The following is a 21774-nucleotide window of genomic DNA, read 5'->3' as shown; positions in this document are numbered from 1 at the left end:
GTGCTGTTGATTAAATAAATGTATGCATACATGCATGCTGGGACTAATTTAATGGAAATGGGGGGTTGATGACACTACCGCAGCCACCCCACCCCAAGGGCAATGACTGTATTCTGAAGGGCTCCAGCCTAGGTGGCTTGGCTACAGCAATATCTCTTCCAACCCAGGAGCTAGAGGGTGTTCCCACCATTCCCCCAACAAGGCCTGCGTCCAAGCATCCTCCCATCTTTCCCTCAGGCCTTCTGGACCCAGGCTTTCAGTTAGGTGGTGGTGGCAGCAGAAAGGAGGCAGAGGCAGCAGTGAGGGTCCAGGTTTACTCTTTGGGGATAGGGAAGGGTGAAGAGAAGGGGTGAGTGGGATGGGGGCACCCCTCAGTAGTCAGCTGTGTAATCTGTTCCATGGAGACCCCGGCACAGCAGTGTAAACTCCTTCACCATCTCCTTCACACGCCTCTTGTTCACTCGCTCACTGAAGGAGAAAAGGGAGAGCAGGTTAGCGCCAGCCACCACCACTGCCCCCTCTCTGCCTGAGCCAAGGCCCGCCCCAGCTCTGCTCACCGAAGGATCTGCTGGCTGAAGGTATCCTTCTGTTCAGGGCTGAGGCGGGCAGAGGGAAAACCAGGTGGCTGCAGGGCCTCCTTGATCCACATGCTCAGGAGGCTGAAGCAGTGCTTGTTCAGGGCGAACAGGATGTCGGCAAAGCAGTCCATGAGGCTGCGGGAGGCCTGGCCCCCAATGGCCTGAGGGAGAGGGGCTCTCAGCACACTAGGGTGTTGCCCCTTCTGCAGCAAGAATGTCTAACTGTGCCCCAGGCCCTCTGGACAGTTCCTAAGCCAATCTGTACATAATAGTGAACGCTGCTTTTTTGAGAGCCAGCTGATCCCCACAGCAATCCTAACAACTTTCAGTCATTTAACTGAAGAAGAAACAGAATCTTAGAGCTCAAGGGAACCAAAGGCTCAAGCCTCCCAGAAGGTGAGCTGCCTCAGCAGTGTGGGGCCCTCACCCCCATCAAACCCCCTCTTTGCTCCATCTCACCTCCAGCACTGCTATGAGCAGCATACGACCATCTTCCTGTACCACCTTTCCCACAGACTCTACTTCCCCACACCGAGGCAGCAGCTCTGTCTGCAGAGGATGGAGAGGCCCATCAGCCCAGGTCCTTCCCAGCTCTCCCTGAGGACAAGAGCTGTACACCACAGCCCTACCATCTGGAGTCTGGGCAGGGCAGGGCAGTGGGGTGGCAGTGGGTCAGGGTTCATAATGGGACTCACAAAGAAGCCACAGGAGGCCTTGACAGTAGGTGCCTCAGGGAACTTGAGGGCCAGCACAGCTGTGGGAGAGGCAGAGGCAGATCAGATGGGGCGTAAGGATCCTCCTGGGGGAGCCCCAGGCCCACCTGTCCATCTGGCCCCACTTACCGCATTGGAACACAGCTTTGACATCCAGTCGTTCACACAGGAATAAATCTGGCTTCCGCTTCAGAGCCTGCAGGAGGTGGAGCTGGTAAGCCCAGCCCCAGCCAGCTCCAAGGACCATCCCCCCCACTCACCTGCCACCCCAGCCCCCAACTTCACACGTCACAGGTAGAGGCTGCCAAAACCAGCTACCCAGCCATCTCTGGGGGACCCAGACCACCCCAGAGTTCAGTAGGTCAGGTGAGGACAGCTCAAGGGATGCTATGTACACATATGTGTACATGAATGCATGGGTGTATGTGAGAGAGGTTGTGGGTGGGGATCATAATGCAGAAAGTTTGGGCTCCAGACACCTTCCCCTCCATCAGGGGGCAGAGATCTCGCAGGCTCCAGGTTGCCAGCAGTGACTTCATATTGATTAACGGAGGGAGTTAAGCACCCCAGGTTTATGAACAGGGCAGCAGGAAGAAGAGATGGCATCCAGACAGGGAGCCCTCAGCCCAACAGCCCTCCTCCCATGTCCCTCTTATATTCATGAGACACGCTCCAGCTCCTGCTAAGAAGAGGAAAAGTACAGCAGGAGCCTTGGAGCCTCAGTCCCACTTTCATCCAGGGTACCCTGTGTCCAGGCCCTCTTCAGCCCTACACACACCAAGGAGCCAGTGCTGCTGCAGGTGAGGGGGAACAGATGACATGATGGGGGCAGATGGCCTGCCCCAAGTGGTACCAGGACATGACTGGCACATCCTCAGGTCACAGGAGATGCTCCAGCCATCCTTAAACACTGCTGCTCCCAAGAAATGCCCCCAGTGCACACCAGATAGACCTCTACCCTCCAACCCCTCACATCCCTTCTACTCCCCAGGTTTACTCGTGTGCAAACACCCCTACAGGCACCATCACTTGAAATGCCCTCCTTACATACCTCTATCATATCCCTTACATACACACTCTCTTCCCATCTGGAACACACCCTCATGACAGCCACACACCAAACACCTGCACATCTGCAAACCACGTCCACACACCTACACCCTCAGCCTTCCCACAGTCCTCCTGTGCACTCTCCCAACATATCCATCCACAAATACACATTCAGACACCCTCCCCATCAAAGATACACCCCTGAAAACACCCACACACATATCCACACAGTCCAGAACACCCTATTCTTCCCTCCTCCCACCCTCCCCTACCCCAGAAACTAGATTTGTAAGTTCCAGGAGAGCAAGAACTGTGCCTGCTTTTGCTCACTAGCATATCTTCAATACCTAGCAAAGTACAGCATGTATTACACACTCAATAAAAATATCTGTGGAATGAGGGCCAGGCATGGTGGCTCATGCCTGTAATCCCAGCACTTTGGGAGGCCGAGGCGGGCAGATCATGAGGTCAAGAGATCAAGACTATCCTGGCCCACATATTAAAACCCTGTCTCTACTAAAAACACAAAAATTAGCTCGGCGTGGAGGCATGCGCCTGTAGTCTCAGCTACTCGGGAGGCTGAGGCAAGAGAATCGCTTGAACCCAGGAGGCAGAGGTTGCAGTGAGCCGAGATGGTGCCAATGCACTCCAGCCTGGCAACAGAGCGAGACTCTGTCTCAAAGAAAAAAAAAATCTGTGGAATGATTCAAAGAAACACTCTATTTACCCAACTCACAGGTTAGGGGTTCTGTGTGCTAGGAACCCCTAACACATCAGAAGCCCCCATCATACTAATTCCATACCCCCACAGCCCAACATTCATCTCCTCCAAACCATACTCTAATACAGACATACCAATACCACAACTTATACTCCTATCCTCCATAATATACACTCCCATAGCCCAACACACACACACCTCCAACACATGTCCACGCTCTAAATCCATCAAGGCCTAACATATCAACAAACAACACAAAACACACAACACATCAACATACAGCACGCATCAATGCACGCATTAATCCTAGCACCCAACACAATACGCATACTACTTACAGGTGATTTCTGTTCCCTTTCCAAACCAAATTCAAGACATACAAAATAATGTCTCACACACTTAAACACATACAAAATGCAAACACATCCTAACGTGGTCTCACAATGGAGCCTGCAGTCCACCACCCAGCAGCAGCTCAACCTCTCCAATAGCCCAACTCTGGGCTCCACCGCGCACATTCCTCTTTTCAGTCCCTCACTTCGGAGCTGCTCCCAGCCTACCTCTCAGGAACAGGCTGGGGGCACTGAGGCAGGCAGTTCCCGGCAGGAGCACGGGGACAGTGAACCCCAGGCCCTTCAACTCCAGTCCTACCCATGAACTTCTTGAGCAACAAGAAGCTGCTGGGCACAGTCACAACCCCCTCCCTTTCCCACTCCCCGCCCGAGGCCAGCCCAGCTCCCTCCCTTCGGGATCAGCCTCTCCCTGGTCTTTGTAGAAGACTGAGCTAGTTGAGGCATAGGGGCACTAAAGGAGGATGTTGGGTTGTCAACTTCCACGGAAACAGATGAAGAAACTCTATTCAACTGAACAGAAAAAAAATTTGTCAACAGAAAGCTAAAAATAGGCTTAAATTGAATTTCAACATAAGAGAAAGAGAAAGAGAGAGAACAGAACGTGAATGAATAAAACTAAAACACACCTGTGCCAGGAGTTGCATAAATGAATCAACAATATCAGGATGATCCCTGGGCCCTAAAATATAATAAAGATGGAACTTAAGAAAAAATTATACAAACAGCAACTCAACCTCATATAGTTATGTGGGACTGAGAGCCTGCAGGGAGACAGCGTGGGGGCACATGAGCAGCAGGAAGCAAGATAAAGAAACAAAACATACAAAAACCATGAACTGGGAGAAGCCCAACAGAAAGAGACGGCAAAGTGAAGGACGGGCCTGCCCCAGCTCCCTCCACAGGGCCTTCCGCCTACTCCCCACTCCTCCTCATGCCATCCCCTTGTGTTCCCTTGGTATGTGAGCAATTCTGGACTCCATGTAACTGAAGAAATGGCCACTACACTTACTGTGGCCTCTGGCAGATTGGAGTAGCCCTACACCTGCTCCTAGCACATACCTCCCCATCAGCCAGTCATTGAAGAGGAGAGCCGGGATAGTCGGGGGGCCCAGCCCTTGGTATCTTCTTTTGAGGTTTATTTGAGGGCCCGGGAAGGGCTATGGCATCAGAGCCTGAGTAAGTGTCACCTCACTTCAATGGCCTTAGGGCTCTTGGTCTGGCCAAAGAAAAGAATCTATTCGGTCCACTTAAACCAGAGGACTCTTGCTTAGGTAGGGCAGTGCCAGCATGCTATGGAGATGGCCCAGCAAGTCACTAGCAGGGCCCAGAGGAGGAAACATCATCATAAGGCCAAAAACAAGAGCCCCATCCCAGCAAAGCTCTTCCACATGGACACAGACTCAGCAGAGAGCCAAGCTCAGGGCTGAGGACTAGTTCCCATCATCTGGACATGCCAAGAAAGAGGGAAAGCAGTCAATGTGACATCCCATGGTCCATTGGGAAGGCAGAGCCCGAGGAAGGAATGGCTAAGATTGGGATGGCATAACAGGTATAGGAGCCATCCTGTCCAGCGAGACAACCAACAAGCCCAACAGATAAGACGTTGGACACTTCTGCCTCCAGTTCTGATGATTCCTGAGGCAAGAATATGGCACGCACCTGGAGCTCCTACCCAGGCTTCTCCACTCTGAGGAGGATGTGGTGCAAAACCATCTGCCTAAGACACCACTAAGTAGCTGTGTGATCTTGCGCAAGCCACAAATGATCAGTTTCCCCATCTGTAAAGCAGATAATCTCTGCCCTGCTTCCCTCTCTAGGCTATGTAGAGCCGCCAATAAATAAAGCCTGTCCCTTTGGTATCTGAACCCTGAGTTATTTAAGTCTGAGAAAGTGAGGCCCAATGTGCACCCTGCAGGTTTGATGTTCAGCAGCCACTCTGCTAGAGGTGGGCCAGATAGAGAGAAGGTTCCAAGGGCAGAGAGCCCTCCCCCTCCTTTATTTAACAGTATCTGTGGCCTGCTGTATTCTGGCCTCATTCTGGGCACTGGGGATGCAGAGAGAAGAAACTCAACCCTGCCCTGGAGGGGCTTAGTCTAGTAAGAGAGACAGACATGAAAGCTGATTATTGTGTGTGATCAGTGCTGTGTCAGCAGTATGTACAGAATGCAGTTTCAGTACAGTTAGAAGTACCCAATTCCACCTCTGAGAAATTACTCTGAGAAGTGATGCAGTCTTCCTCCTTTCTGAGGCATGAAGGAGTGATGGCCTAGGACATTCTAGTCAGAGGTGCAAGGCACGGGTATCAAATGGGACACAGTAAGGAAAGGGCAGTGTGGCTGGAATTTTGGAGTCATGAGGATACCAGCAGGAGAGGGCATTAGAGGCATGCCAGAGCCTTGTCATGTAGGTGGGAGTGGAACAATAAGCTGAGGGCAATAGGAACAACAAAAGGGTTTTAAGCCTGGGAAGACAAATGCTCAGATTTGTGTTTTTATGAAGATTGTAGCCACAGTGTGCAGAACAGATTGGAGAGAAGGGGAGATGCCAAGAAAACCCGCTAGAAGGTTGTTGATAATCCAGGTGAGACCCTAAACTGAGGCAGTGGCCACAGAGGTGGGTAGAAGTGGGCCGACCTGGAGAGAATCAGGAGCCAGGATCAATGGGGCTTGTCCTAGATTGGGTACAGGGAGTGGGAAAGGTGGAGTTGAGGATGACCACACCAGGTTTCTGGTTCAGGTTTCTCCCCAGTTTGGACTTACTCCATGGCCCACCGGAACAGAGGCCAGGATCATGAGACCACTGAGGTTATAAGCTAAGAGTACTCTGGGTACCAACCGAGACCCCTGGTGAGCCTCAAACCTGTGACCATGAATCCAGGCAAGGCTCACAAGGCTAGCTGAACAGTGCTGTTTTTTTGTTTTTGTTTTTCCAAATTGGAAGCCTGGATTAGACAACATGAGAAGCCTGAATGAAGCCCCTGCTCCCAACTGTCTCAGGCAAAGGGTCACAGGGAATGGAGGGCTAGGTCCACAGCCAAAGGTACTTGACTTCTGGCCTAGAAAGGACTAAGCCTTGATGCAGGGAAAGGAACCAGCAGTCTCTGAGTACTTCATTGTGCAAAAGCCCCTGAACCAGGGGCCCAGAAGATGTGACTTTAATATCTATAAACAGATGTGACTTTAATACCTATAAACAATCATTTCAAGTATATGGTATCTCCGTTTCACAGATATGGAAATGAAGGCTCAGCAAAGGTAAGTGACTTGCCCAAGGACACACAACTAGTTGGTGGTGATGAACTTAGAATCTGGATCTAGCTGACTTCAAAAGCCCGTGCTCTTTCCCCTTTTCATTATATCCTAAAGTAAAGGAGCCAGCCTAGTGCCCCAAGCCCCTCAGAGCCTCTGCCCACCTCCCACTCCCACTTCCTTCTTCCATATCCAGACTGGCCCTGAGCCCAGCAGGCCAGCAGAAGACATCATTCACCCTCTTATCCACTTCAACCTAAGGTTTCAACTATTTGTAAGGTGCTGTGCTTGATCGCACAGGTTTCCCATCAAGTCCCACATGTGACTCAGGGGACAGAGAAGAACAGAGTGGGCAGCTTTGGCTCCCCATTTGGGGAAGCAGAGGCAGTGGCAGTGGCGGCAGCAGCAGAGACCCTGGTCAGGACCTACCTTGCTGGAAGAGAGTGAGTGTGACGGAGGTGACGAGCAGGAAGAGGGCCTCAATTGGGGGAAAGTGGGCAGGCTCATGAGCAAAGATGTGGACCAGCTACAACAAAGCAGGGAATGCTGGTCAGCTGAGACCCAGTCTCACCAGGACCGGGCAATATCCCTGGAATGCAAGTGGGGACCCCAGACACAGCAGCTACCTGACCCACCCCCACCCAGGGTCAGGATCTCTGCCCCAATCAGAAGGCCCACCTGTCGAGTGAGGTCAAGAGCAGAGGCCTGGGGGATGGTGCTGTACATCCGACCCAGCATCTCACACAGCTGTGGCACCATGGGGGCAAAGTCATCCAGCAGCGTCTTAACCGACTTCTCAAAGATAGCGCACACCGCCTTGGGAAGAAAGCAAAGGGGCCCTGGTCAGCAGGTCACGATTGACTGGAACAGCACTGAAGCCCTGCACAGAGCGGGCCTAAGATCAGGCCCTCACCTATAAGCCTTGCCTGGCGCTGCAAACCAAGGATGGTAAGCAAGTCGGACACTTACTCTGGCAGGGGGCAAACGCCCTTCACTGAGGGGCACAGGATGGAACTGTGGAACTTAACTCCTGCTACTTACATCTCCACCATTTCCTCTCAGGGAGCAGCAATGGCAACAAAAACCTGGACTGAAAAGGGACCAAAGGCAGGTTTCTGATGCCAAAACAGATGCCTGATTGTCACTCAACCCTGATATTACAGTCCCTGCGTTAAGCATTTCTCATGATACTGGGGAGTTCTAAAAGTCTTCCCAAAAGATTCCTTATCTCTATGCGGCAGGATTCACCTCCCCTGTTTTCTCCAAACCACTGCAAGCTGAAACGTGGCAACATCTTACTCCTGCTACACCTCCGAGAAGTAACTATGGAGCAGAGGGCAAGGGCCAGGGCTCACCTCCACCACCTGGGCATCATTCAACCATTTGCTCAGCACCTTCTGGATAAGCTGGAAGACCTGCTGCAGTACCACCACCACCTGAAGACACAGGAAGAAGTGAGGTGCTTCTGCTATCGATCACTGTGACCCACTTGAGAAGGACTTGGCAGCAGGGAGGAGGGGAATTCAAACCTATTACCCCAGAATGCACATTGAGGACCCAGTGCATGGGACCCCTGGGGGAAGAAGTGGTTTGCTGAACTCTCTCATGAATGAAAAAGGAGGATATCCTGAATTCTAGGGATTATCTCAAAGGAAGCCTCAAACTGCAAAGCAGAGATATCACAAGTGCTTCATAAGATTACGAAATCTTTGTAGACTTAAAAAAAAAATCACTCCCTTTATATCTCTGCTCTGTAAAACCAAGGCTATGGGCCAGCCCCTGAAGAAGTGGAGATACGATCTCCTCTAAATAGGCTTGAGGTAGGGAGCCCCAAAGAATACACAGATGCAGGCAGCTTATGGAGGAGCAGAGAGCAGACTGAGGTCCTGGGAGGCAAGGAAAGGCAGGATGATGTCTACCATATCAAGAAGAGGCTCTGTCCGACGACAGTGGCCCAGGTGTGGTCTAAAGCCGAGAGGCTAACTGAAACTCGGTTAAGCAGAGAGGCCAGGATGCCTATGGCTTCCTTTTCTCCAGGAGAAATTCTGGAGGGAGTTCTGCGAACAATGACCAAAGCAGTCCCTTGTATTTATAAAGAACTTTACAATATGCAAACTACCTACATGTAAGACCACATCTACTATCCAGCACAGTTCTATGAATTAAGTAAGCCAGACATTTCAATGTTCATAGTTTTTAAATGGGAAGCTGAGGCTTGCTCCAGATTAAGCAACTTGTAAGTAGTCACCCCAAAACCTGTGCCCAAGCTTCTCACAGGACTTATCACAGTGCTTTGTGACAATCTGAGCAACTTGAACTTCCTCTACACTGGGAACAACTTGAAGGCCAGAACTATTACATGCGGAGGATGTAATAAGCATCCTTAGTGCCCACAGGGGACAGTAAATGTTGAAGTAGAAGGCCCCACAGAGCGGAGGGTGGTGCGGGGGTTGAACAGGGGCCCATAATAACATCACTTAAGGGTTGGAGGATAAAAATGTCAGTGTCTCTCATGGGGCTGAGGAATTTCAATGACATCAGCCTAATTGGGCTGGGGACAAGGACAACATCACACACAGAGTTGAGTGAGATAATGACATTGCTACCTACAGAGTGAGAGGTAATTATAGGTCATTCATGGAATCAGAGGACCAAACACATCACCCCCATGGGGAAAGGAGAACAATGACAACATTACCCACAGAATTGAAGAGTGACAAAGACATTCCCACAGGTGGGGGTTGGGGGGATGGCAAAGACAATGTCACCCACGGGGTTGGGTCCCTGCGGCACTGGCAGCTTCCGAAGCTCAGGGCCTTCGTGATCATCGTCATGATGACTGATGTCCAGTGTGGTGAAGAGGTTGGAGAGAAGCCCCAAGATGTGGACAATGGCCAGCTTGTTGGAGGGATTGGGCTGCAGGGAGAAGCAAACCAAGCTCCAGATCTCCTAGCCCCAGTTTGGTCCAGATCACTGAGCCCCAACTCTGAGGGCCAGTTCCAACCTCACCCCTCATCAGCCACAGCATCCCAGTCCTACTCCCTGGCCCCCAGAGCTCACTCACTATCTCCTCTGCCAGCTTCTCCAGTTGCTGGATATAGGGTGAGATGAGCGAGTGCAGGTTCTTAAGGATCTCCTCCACTTGAAGAGCTGACAGCAGGAAGCCCAGCGCTTGCATCAGCCACATGCACTGGCTTGTCTGTGGGGCAGAACATGGATGGTCAGTCCTGGCCACATCTAGTTGTGGGGTAGGAAGGAAAATGAGCCTCTTGGGAGAAGCTTCCAAAAACAGAGAATAAGGGATAAGAGGAAAGGGAAGGCAAAAAACAGGATTTCAGGGATAAGAGATACCCACAAGACCCCCAAGGAGACCCCTAGAAACTTTTGAGCCGCACCTTGTGGATCTGTTTCATCAGCACATCCTGGGGGTAGAAAGAAGGAATGTAGTATGAGCACAGCGCAGAGTGTGCGCTGAGGCTCAGCATCATCCAGGGCCCCTGCATACCTGGGACACAGCCACAATGTTGGCAGCATAGGGAGGCAGGTCATACTTGCACTCTCGGCAGATCTTCTTGAGGGTAGACACAGAAGAGACAGAGAGCTCAGGATTACCTAGGGCATGCAGTACCAGGGGCAGAACGCTGTTGATCATGACGGGGTGGTCAGCCAGCCATTCAGACAGAGCTCCTGGAGGAAGGAGGAAGACAGGAGGATCTCTGAGGCAGGCCAGGCTGGCTTTGTACCATGTCTCTGAGGGGTGCAGAGTTCCTGGCAGGGTCAAGTTGCAGCCCTAGCACAGAGCACTGCTCCATTCAGAGAACTACATGGGCAAATATGCATGTGCATGCTTAAACAAGAGCCTTACAGCAGAGAAGCAGGAAAGGGTTACTCAACAGAGGCCCAATACTTCTGTTTCACTGATAGTAAATTATCAGGGTGGAGTGGATGGTGGGGATGGATGCTCTAATGAGCTGTTGCTGCCTTCCAAAGTCTTTTTTTTTTTTAATCAGGGCTCCTGAACCTGTGTTTACTCTTCTGTCTTCTACTCTTGTTTAATCTCCCCTGACAGTAAACTAGTCTCAATGAATTGCTCATTGTGCCATTAAATGGACCCCCTAGACCTGCCAGGACAGTCAATTTGTTACAACACTGTGTGTAGGCATGTGGCTCTCCCATTCTGGATAGGATCCAGCATGCTGGCTGTGGCCGGGGACAGGTGCTGTGGCTCTGGGAATATGGTCATGGGCATGTGCCAGGTCTCACCAATGGTGAACATGACAGTATCTGCCAGCTGCACGTTGCTGATGCTGATCCGTGGGATGAGGCCAATGAGCCCAGGCACCACATCAGAATAGTTGACGTCGATGGTCTCTGCGATGGATTGGAAGCCATAGAGGAGGGCCTCCGTGTGCTGGGGAAAGAGGGTGCCACTGGCTTGGATGAGGAGGAGGGTGTGACAGGTCTGGGAGGGCTGAGGGAATCAGGCTTGGGAGGTACCTGCCAGGAGTAGGGCTCCTCTGAGCTGGTAAGCAAACGACCCAGCTTGTCATAGAGGTTGCTGAGCAGCTCGGCCCCCAACATCTCATAGACATACATGAGCGTGTCTGAGATGTCCACCCTGAGAAGCAGATGAAGGCCTTTTACACTGCCTGGATCCTGCCCCTGGATCCTGCCCCAAGCCCAGGAGCCTACCCCAGTACCCCCACCACAACCCTGCAACAATGCCTAGAGAACAGAGAGAGAGCCCCCAAATTCAGAAAGCCTGGCCTTGGGCCCCTTCCCTCATTGCCTTCATTATTTATGGACTCCATTTTAGAGGAGTTGGCCTGCTACCATCACCTGTAAATTCGGAACTGCTCCTTCTCGTCTGAGGACCAAAATCCATATTCCTCATCAGAAGGGAACTGGGCCTTGTGCAGAAGCACATCCACCAGCTGGAAGTAGACTGGCCGGTACACCTGCTGGTATACAGCCTGCTTCTCTGCCTCAAAGGATAGAATATCATCCTGAGAGAGCCGGGGAAGAGAATTAGCCACCTCATCAGTAGCCATAGAAGCCCGTGATCCACCTTCTTCCACCACAGCCCAGTCCTACTGGAGGTCACATATACACACCTGCAGCGTGTACCAGAAGGTGAGGGTTAGAGAGCTGGTGGTCTCATTGACAGGATAGTGGCCAGGGATGCCTGTGCAGAACATAATCATGTTGACAAGTGCCAGGAAACTCTGCCAGTGCTCTACTTGGTCCAGCAAGGCCCTGGGGAGGAGGAGACACAGGTCATTCTACCTCTCGAGGGACTTCCAGAACCCCACCTCTTAGAGGGCCCTACTGTCCCACCCCTTACCGGGAGTGGTTCTCGCCCAGGGCCACAGCGATGCGACAGATGCCATGGGAGGTCTCCATGTCCCCATTCTGCACTGCCTGCCGCAGTTGTTCCTGCAGACCCAGCACCAGCGGGATGAGTTTCAGGAGTGTGTTCACGTACCTAGAGGCACGACATGAGAAAATCCATCAGAGCTCTCTGCCCATCCCCCTACAGGCTTTAAGAGAAAGGCATAATCTCTGTCTTCCATCAAGTTCCCCTCCCCTTATCAAATCCTAAGCAAAAAAAGGGTCAGGGACTACATGGCAGATTTGATGTTCCCCATGTTGGGAAGAACCTTAGGTCAGGGACCCCAGGAGAACTCTGAGAAGGAAGTATGAGAAGGTCAGCGTTATGGGTTGAATTGTGTTCTCTAATTGGATGACAGCTGATTCCAGAATGGGTTAACATTTTTTTTTTTTTTTTTTTGGGACAGGGTTTTGCTATGTTATCCAGGCTGGTCTCAAACTCCTGAGCTCAAGAAACTCAGCCTCCTGCTCCGCCTCCAGAGTAGCTGGGATTACAGCTGTGAGCCACTATGTCCAGCTGGGTTACAACTTTTGGGGAGGTTGAGATGACGTGAATATATTTTGCATGTGGTGATAACATGTAGTTTGGGGGGCCAGAGGGCAGACTGTTATGGGTTGAATTATATCCACACAAAAAGAGATGTTTTTTGATAAATCCTAATCCCCAGTACCTCAAAACATGACTTATTTGGAAACAAGATAATTGCAGATGAGGTTATACTGGAGTGAAGTCCAGTATGACTGGTCCTTATAAGATGCCATCCATGTGAAGACAGAGACATACAGGGAGAATACCACATGAGGACAAAAGTGGAGAGTGGAGTGATGCAGCTGGAAGCTGGGGAACACTAAAGACCGCCAGCGAACCACAGAGATAGAAGGAGGCAAGGAAGGATTCTCCTACAGGTTTCCGTGAGAGCACCGCCTTGCCAACACCTTGAATTCAGACTTCTAGCCTCCACAATTTAAGACAATGAATTTCTGTTTGGCTTTAAACCCACCTCATTTGTGGTACTTTGTTATGGTCACCCTAGGAAACGAATACAGTCTGTCAGGGGAGATTGAACAAGAGTGGGAGACAGAAGAGTAAACACAGGCTCGGGAGCCCTGATTAAAAAAAAGACTTTGGAAAGCAGCAACAGCTCGTGAGAGCATCCATCCCCACCATCCACTCCACCCCTACCACCAAATCCCAAATCTTGAGTAGTATGGTTGCTGCAGGGAGGGAGAGAAGTAGATGATGCACTCAGAGAGCTAAGAGGCAAAATGGACAGGACTTGATGACTGACTGGATGTGAGGATGGGGAAGAATAAAGCAACCCTCAGGTAACTGGCTAAACAACTAAGTAGATGGTGGAGCTATTTACTGAGACCTGTGGGGTGAGTAGCAGGGAACAGTAACACCTTTTAAATAGGAGGTAGAAGGTGATGAGCTCAGTATTAGACACATTGATTCAGAGACATCTGATAGGTTATGCATGTAGAAGCATCTAGAAAGAGCTGGAAGCCCTGAAGCTCAGCATAGAAGTTACAGTGAAAGACATAGATTTGAGAGTCATCAGCTAACAGCTGGTATTTAAACCTACGGGCATAGATGAGAATTGCCCAAGGAGAAACTGTTGAATGAGAAAAAAATAAGGGGGTCCAGATCAGAGCCCTGAAACACAATGATCTCTAAAGGAGAAGAACAGGCAGCCCAGTATACAAAGGGACTGAGAGAAGCCTGGCTCCATCCCACTGGACCCCTCTCCAGCACCTTAGTCTGTGGAGATGAGACTAAGCAGAGGAGGCCACACTCTAACAGTGGAGATCAGATGCTTGGGACTCTTCTGTTGTCAATCATAGTGTCACCATAGCAATCTATGTTAGGGAGTGGGGGACTGAGGATCCCAGAAGGAGTTCTATCTGGACTTGCCTCAAGCAGGTTGCTAGGCAGTAGCTTCATATCCTTGGTGGGAGGATGAGAAGGACAAAAAGAGGCAACCAGCCCAGGGACATCGGCCTCCTTCTCCACATCCCCATCTGGGAGGAAAAGTCACCCATGCCAGGATACCCCCAGCCCAGAGACAGCCCCAGGGGGTGCTGCCTGGAGACAGCTGGGATAGCTTCAGTCTCATGACCCTGACACGGGCCGCACCACCAGACAATGGGCATTTTCAGGCCAGACCCTGGCACAAAGAGAACGGGCAGGGCCAAGGCTATGGCCCACAAGCTCCTCAGCAGCTGAGATGGGAGCACGAGGTAGTACTCTACCCCCATAGTATTCCCACTGTATTCTGAGGCTCTCTCCTCCACCTGCTAAAGTTCATGCAGACGGCAGGTACTCAGTGAAGGTTCTTAATTTGTCTCATCTGAGCCTCATAATAGGGCAAATCAAGGACAATACAGCCCCAAAGGGCTCAGAGTATCCTATCACTCAAGGTCATACAACAACTCAGAAGCAGAATCCAGGTTGAAACCCCCTTAAACTGCTACGGGTCTGCTTTTCTTTCAGGGCCCAACCAGAATCTCCCCAAACGATCTATGTACATCTCAGCCCCTATCTCCAGTCCTAACTGATGGGAGCCCTCAACAGCCTGCTTAATTCACTTTCTCTCCCTCCCCAACTCTCAAGGAAAAGCTCTTCCGGGATTAAAAACGTATTTCAGGAAAAAAACATACATTTTAAAGGGGAGAGCCAGGAAGTAGCAGCAGCTGTGGAGGAGCAGGGAAAGGGTGACTTGAGCGCAAACTCAGCCAAGGGGAGGGCCGATGTCGGGACACCTGGGGAAGGCATGCCTGGATGACCCAGGAATCAAAGCCACTGAAGGTGACTTTCACAAGCCAAAGCTAGGAAACTAGACCGGGTAGAGCAAGGCCCAGGCTCGGACTCTGGGCTGGATGCAGCTCACCCATGGGAAGAAGTTCTTGCATTGATTTCTGCCACCTGAACACCTGCGTCTGCAACCTGTAGGTGGACAGAAGAACAAGTCTGAGGCACCAGAGGTTTCTAGGTTTGGGGGAAGGAGACAGGGAGGATGTCTTTACGATCATAGCTGAAGCTGGGTTCAAGAGGCCTGGCTCCAATTGGTCAGCTCAAGTAGCCAAGGCAGGGCTGCTGGGACGCCTCTGCTGCTGCTCACACGGAGCTCAGCCGAGACCTGCAATTAGAGCTTAGCTTCAGGAGCAGAGCGGAGAAAATGGGGAGAGTTGCTAAGCAACCAAGGGGCTGCAGCCAATGGGCGCCAAGGAGGCTGTGGGTTACCTCACTGGCTCCCTGCTCGCTCATTCGTTCAGAGGAGAAGGGGCATCAATTACCTGCCAAAGCCCTTGAGACTGGCTGGGTGGGTAAACTTGGGTGTATCCAAGGACACCTCACATCACCCACACACTTGCCCTGATCTGTTTCCCTTAGTCACCAACTGTCGGAGCCCACCCAGCACTTAAGCTTCAGGCTGCCAAGAGAGGCCTTGATCTGAGACTAGGTATCCACTTTAAGCTGGGAAGCCTGGAAAGCCAGGGAATAGGTATCATAATAACTGCCAACACAATAATGAAACCAAACACTGGCAACTGCCGTTTATGGAGTACATAGGAACCACACCAAAAGCTTCACATTCTCTTATTTAATCCTCATACTGAAACAACCATTTATTTTTTTTAATCAACCCCAATATTTTGTTTAAAGTTTTAAAAGGCAGTGGTTAAGCACATTGTGTGTGTGTGTGTGAGAGAAACCAACTCCTTTTCCAATTTAGCCACTGATCAACTAGGCCCACTTTCTATTGCATGATTCTGCTTCTACTCCTTATGACCAATTCTAAAAGTAAACAGCTTAATCCGTTTAATAGTAAATATGTCTATCTTTTAAAAAATAAACAGCTGGCCAGGCATGAGCACCTGTAATCTCAGCACTCTGGGAGGCTGAGGCAGGTGGATCAGCTAAGGTCAGGAGTTAAAGACCGGCCCAGCCAACATGGTGAAACCCCATCTCTACTAAAAATACAAAAATTTTAGCCAGGCATGGTGGCAGCTGCCTGTAATCCCAGCTACTCTGGAGGCTGAGGCAGAAGAATCGCTTGAACTCAGGAGGCAGAGGTTGCAGTGAGCCGAACTTATGCCACTGCACTCCAGCCTGGGCAACAGAGTGAAACTGTCTCAAAAAAATAAATAAATAGTTACCATTAACTGGTCACATAAAGTATAAAGGTGGAACACACACACACAGAGTTTCCATTTTAAAACATGTAATGTATGAATAACCCAAGCATACAAATGGATGCTGCTGACCATCCTAACCCCAGCAAAGACCACGGAAGAATTCCTATTACTCAAGGAGTCAAAATATTCTTTACTGAACACCAGGTTCAGGATTTGTGCACATTATCCTATTTAAACATTTACAACTCTGTGGGGTTGATATGATCATCCCCATTTTATTGATGAGGAAACCAAGGTTTAGGAATGGCTTATTCAAGGTCTCAGATCTAATAAGCGAACCATCTGGGATTCAAACTTAGACGTGACTAATGCCACAGCTTGAGTCATTAGCTACTCTTCCATGAAGTCTCTTTTAATGGGTTTCCCTTCCAATTCTGCCACGGATCCCAAAGCCCCATCTCTGAAAGGTCAGTGTCAGGGCTTCCAGTCTTACTTTTTCTAATCCAGCTCATACCAGAAGTCTCAGTAGGCCATTTTCTCTGCTTAAAATCCTTTAATATCTTTATATCATCTTCAGGATGAAGATCAAAATCTTAAACTTGGTCAAGAAGATCCTGCATGATCTGGACCCTGGTCTCCTATAAATCTGGCCCTTAAATCCTGCTGTCCCATTACACCTAATGATTTACAGATCACCAGACTCTCTGGGCTTTTACACCCTTCCCTTGCCTGGGCTCTTCCATCTGTCTGGAATGTCCTCTCCATCCATCACTTCCATCTGGCTAACTCTTAACACAGCTCTCGCTCAGTGGTCGCTTCCTCTGGGAAGCCTTTCACAACCCTCAGACTGGGTGAAAGCCTCCTCTGGGCTTTTCCAGACCCCTGCATTCTCCATCAGAGGAGTCATTATGTTAATTGTATTTGCCATACATGTGTCCACCAGACTGTGAGCTCCTGAGAGACGGAAGCTAAAGCATTTGTTTCTCTGCTCCCAAAGCTCAGCATAGGGCCCAACACAGGAGATGCTCAACAAACATTTGCCAAACAAACACTTCACCACACTTACTTCTTTTGGGCCCTTGAGTATATCATGATACTGTCCACCACAAGTCTTTGCACCTGCTGTGGTTCCTAAAGCCTAGAACATTCCACCCTCCTCCCCTAATCCCTTCCATCCCCACCCCTCCCCACTCAAGCAACTCCTACTTTCATCTATTCAAAAAATATCTAATGCTACCATGTGCCAAGCACAATGTGACAAAGTAAAATGACAGAGTCCCTGTCCTCAGAGTTGAGAGACTAATGGGGAGGCATACATTAATTTATGCTGAAATCATGTTACGGCTAAGAAGGAAAACTACTGGGAGCTCTGAGGTAATATAAGAGAGAAGATCAAACTTAGTCTTAAGAATCCACTGAGGACTTCCCTATGTAAATGAAGTTTAAGCTGAGGCAAGGTGTCAAGTACATGTGATGTTCCAGAGGCCGAAACAAACATGGGACATTCAAGGAATTTAAGAAGCCGTGTGAGAGTATAGAGAGCAAAGAGAGCAGCATGAGATGAGGCCTGTGATGCCATACTGTGCAGCACCTTTATGAGTCACATTAAGGATTCTGAGCTTTAACTTAAGAGCATTGAGAAGCCACTGAAGGGTTCTGATCAGAAAGAGTAGATCCCCATTTTCAAAAGATCACTCTGGCTGCTGGGACAATGAAGGGTACAAGAGTGAGGACAAGTTACGCAGTAATCTGCGGAGAGAGATGACAGCTTGGACTAGGGTGGTAGCAATGGAAATGAAAAAAAATAGATTTGCAATATGGTCAGGAGCAGAACAGCCAGGACTTGGTGACTAGTTGAGAGAAGGAAAAGAGTCAAATATTTTAATTGAATAATTGATAATTAGTTGTTTAACGTCTGCCTCCCTGTCTGAACCATGAGGACAGGGACCATGTCTTCTTTGGTTCCTTGCTGTATCACCAGCAGAGGACCAGGTATCAGTACACACTCAATTAATGCTTATTGAACAGATGGATGGATGGATGGATGGATGGCCAAAGAGGCTGTCTGCTGGGCAGGTGGGGACTAGCTCACCTCTGGGCATCAGGTTGTGAGATGGCATTCACAATGGCCTCCACACTGCTGTCGAAGAGCTCTGAGTCCTGCAGAGCAGCGAAGGCAGCCTGAATGAGTGCCTCACAGTCCTGCAGCGGCACCTCCAGCTGCACCCAGCTGGAGAAACACTTGAGTACCTTCTGACGCACACAGCTGGGTGAACTGGGCTGCTGTAGCAGCTGCTCCAGCAGAGGGAAGACAGCCCCACATTCCACCGCCAGGCTGGTCCGCACCAGGCCTTTGCGGTATTGGGGTAGGCGGCTTGTCTGGAACTCCTCAGGTAGCACTGTCAGCAGCTCTAGCAGGGCTAGGCAGCGGCCCTGGCCATCTACTGGTGAGTCCTCAGCCTGGAAGAGTCGTACCATATCTGCCACAGCACATGGCCAAGCGTCAGGCATCATGCTGAGAGCCAGTGAGGCTAGTGCCACGCAGAGCCGAGTCAGTACAATCTTGGAGCCACTGGCAAAGCGGGTGATCTGGGTAAAGAGCTGTGCCTTTAGGCTTTCATACTGGTCAGTTGGGATGTCGCTCCAGTAGCGAGAGATCTTGATGTGAAGAGCACTGGCCCCAAAGTACTGGATCTCTGGCACCTTGTCGGGCTGCAGTAGCTGCCAGCTGAAGTGCCAGGCCTGTGGGGAGACCTGGGCTTGCATCAGCCACTTCTGAGCCAGGTTCTTGTTTTCAATGTTGGGGTCATAGTAGAGCTGGTGCAGCGCCTGCAGGACAGCACAGGACTGAGCAGGTGCTGGCCACTCTGGATCCTGCCAGAGCCCAGAACAGAGGTGTGACTTGGTCCTGCAAGACTGCTCCCTCTCCCTGACTGGGGAGCTGAGCAGGGAGAGCTCAGGGCTCTTGCAGTGTTTCCTGGGCCTGGATCCTGCTGATATCTTGACAGCCTGAACCTTGCCCATGCTCTACCATATCCTCTTCTCCTTATAGCAAAACATTATGGGTTCAGAGGGAATCTCCACAGGAAAGCAAAAAAAAAAGAGAAGGCTGATCCCCCCCAAAGGGGAAGCACTTGAGGCCAAGGCCTAGGTGGAAGGAACAGCTTCATAGGGATGAAGCTAAACCTGAGAAGGGCATGGAACAGCTTGAGGGGACTTGACCTTCCCAGGCACAGCTGCTCCCATCAACTTAAACAGCTCCTTTCAGCTCCCCCAGGATCATCCCTAGGTCACTCCAGGTGCTGGCATCAAAGCCAGTGTGAAATCAGAGCAGGACTAAGACTTTTGCCAAGTAGCCCTGGGGCAGAGACATGCTGGAGTTGGGGGGGGAGTGAGAACACTCCTCAGAGGGCACATGTGAAGGTCCAATCAACTGATCCAGAGAAGCCTTGGCTATAGCTGCAGCCCTGGCAAACACCTGGCCTAGTGCTTTCCACTAGCACAGTCTCCAGGGCCTCAATTCCAATGGGACTTCATGAAGTAAGAAAACAGTGAGATTTATCTCCCGGTAGCACCTGGAACAGTGTGCCACCATGCCAACACTGCCCTGCTCCAAGAGGTGGGAGAGTGTGGCCAGGACCCTGACCCCTAAGCAGGCTCCATCCAAGTAGGCTTAGCTCTATTTGTACCCCTGACAGTCAGTTATGGCCACTGTCCCTTGTTTGGCATCCCTCAGGGATGCCAAAGCAGGCAGAAGAGATGCATCCTCATTGTTTGTTATGGCAAACAGGAGTCAAGAATAACAAGTGAGCATCTGCAATCATTCCCTGCTTTCAAGTAAGGGAGCCCCATCTTCCCATTCATCCCAGGGTGCATGCATTGCTGCATTCCAGGTTATGGGGAGCAGATACAGAAAAGAACAAAATAGGCAGTTCAGAAAGATGGTCTGGGCAGTGGGGGAGCTTGGGAGGGCCATGGCAGGGAGCTGTGTGGGCAGGTGAGTAGGAAGGAGCCCTGTAAGGCTGCCAGCAGGGCCAGGACCCTTGGACTCAGCACAAAACAAAAGGAGACAGCCCCACACCTGCCTGCTCAGGACTGGTCTGGCTTCCATCCAATAAAGGAAGGACCCTTCTCCAAAGAGTAGAAACAACCCAGATTGTTTTAGTTCCAGATTATTTCCTGAGCCCTTGGCTCAATAAAACCAGGTCCAGGATGGTTTGGCATCAGTATAATTCCAGAAGACTGAGCTGCAGGTCTCCTGGGTTCCCAGTTTCCTACTGCACTGCTCATGCAGTTCCCATGGAGCTGGAAAATAGCCAGTCTGGCTGGAAGGCTAAGTCATAAGCTCCCTGAAGGGACCATCCCAAGACCCTGGAGTATCTGTCCACAGGGGACCTGCCTGTAAGGAAAGACAAAAATAGCCCATTAGGGCACTGCAATACTGCCTGCCCAGAAAGACAGCAAATGCCAGGTGCTGTGGGGGCACCATACCAGCGGGCAGCCAGCCCAGGCCTGCGTGCTGGCATTAGTGACAGTCCCCAGAACTTCTGCTCTGTCACTGGAGTGCCCACCCCAGAGCCCTCATACCTTCTCCACGTTCTCCACAGTGAAGTCCAAGGCTGATGCTCCTCCAGCCCCTGCAGCCCCCGACTGCTCCTCCCGCCGCTCCATCTTTGCTCCCTCCCTGGCAGGGAGGTGGGCCCTGATCTGCCTCCTGCCCCAGCCCCTTGGCTGCTGGCCCCCTGCTAGACCCCGGCTTGGGTGTCCAGGGAGTGGTGGGGTGAGGGGGAGCCCAGGGCGGGCATGGCTGCCGAGGCCTCCCCACCTCGTCTGAGGGTGAGGGGCTTGCCAGAGACCAAAAAGGGTGCTCTTAAGGAATCCACTGAGGGGGAGTCCGAGGAGGGGGCCGTCAGTGAGGAGCTCTCAGGCGGGGATCCTAGAGGTAGGTCACAGCTCTGTCCCCACAATCTGTGTGGAGGAAGTCAGAGGGGAGGGAAGACTGCGGGGAAAACCGAGCCCCTAGATCTTGAGAGGTCACAGGGTCGATGGCCTGTACCCACAACACCCCCGCCTGGGTGAGCTCTCGGGTGCTATGAAGAGGTCACGGGGCTGGAGGGTCACCGGGGAGAGAGCCCTTCGTGGTTACAGAGGCGTCTAACGAAGCGCGGAGGTGCAGCTTCGCGAGTCTGGGGCGAAGAGTCCGTGGAGTTGAGGGGGCTGTGGCAGGTCTTTCCGTTCGGCCTGGCCCGCGCTGTGCTCACCGCCCTGCTCCAGCCCAGTTACCGCCGCTGCCTCCGCCCCAGTGACTGACAGACAAGCCAGCCCGGCCGGGACAGGGCAGGGACCTCGTCAAGGCGCGGGCTGCCCCGAGCGCCTGTCCCCGGTACCGCCAACTCAGGCCCCCACTGCCACCTGTCCTGGCTTGGCCCGGCCCGGCACAGCCCGGCACGGCCCAGCGGAACTGCGCGGAAACTCATTCCGGGTCCTTGGCCCTGTCCTCGAGCCAGCCCGCGCGCCCCCGAGCAGGCGGTGGAGCGGCGCGCCGCCCCAGGCCCCCGCCGAGTCTAGGCCCCGCCGCTG

At 51.4% G+C, this 21774-nt stretch overlaps 1 protein-coding gene across 4 annotated transcripts; it reads right to left on the bottom strand.

The window, feature by feature from the left end:
• Positions 1 to 295: 295 nt before the first annotated feature.
• Positions 296 to 21754, bottom strand: IPO13 (importin 13). Of its 4 annotated transcripts, XM_032247286.1 has the most exons (20): positions 20782 to 21754; positions 18287 to 19023; positions 12008 to 12148; positions 11778 to 11919; positions 11503 to 11669; positions 11161 to 11281; positions 10927 to 11074; positions 10169 to 10350; positions 10059 to 10085; positions 9728 to 9862; positions 9436 to 9579; positions 8019 to 8099; positions 7342 to 7479; positions 7093 to 7189; positions 4042 to 4094; positions 1421 to 1487; positions 1274 to 1332; positions 1038 to 1127; positions 558 to 739; positions 296 to 468 (listed from the first exon to the last, which is right to left on the bottom strand). In XM_032247286.1, the coding sequence occupies exons 1-20, from the start codon at positions 20863 to 20865 to the stop codon at positions 372 to 374; spliced, it is 2892 nt and encodes a 963-aa protein (XP_032103177.1). In that variant the 5' UTR covers positions 20866 to 21754; the 3' UTR covers positions 296 to 371. The 4 variants fall into 4 exon arrangements, 3 of the variants coding, with proteins under 3 accessions (XP_032103177.1, XP_032103178.1, XP_032103179.1); XR_004259504.1 differs by lacking the exon at positions 4042 to 4094 and having other exon boundaries at positions 297 to 468; XM_032247288.1 differs by lacking the exons at positions 296 to 468; positions 558 to 739 and adding an exon at positions 751 to 915.
• Between the last annotated feature and the right edge of the window lie 20 nt (positions 21755 to 21774).

The sequence above is a fragment of the Sapajus apella genome, unplaced genomic scaffold, assembly GCF_009761245.1.
Source record: "Sapajus apella isolate SASKATOON/1434 unplaced genomic scaffold, GSC_monkey_1.0 scaffold62, whole genome shotgun sequence".
NCBI lineage: Eukaryota > Metazoa > Chordata > Mammalia > Primates > Cebidae > Sapajus > Sapajus apella.
This window is presented reverse-complemented; position numbering and strand designations above follow the sequence as displayed.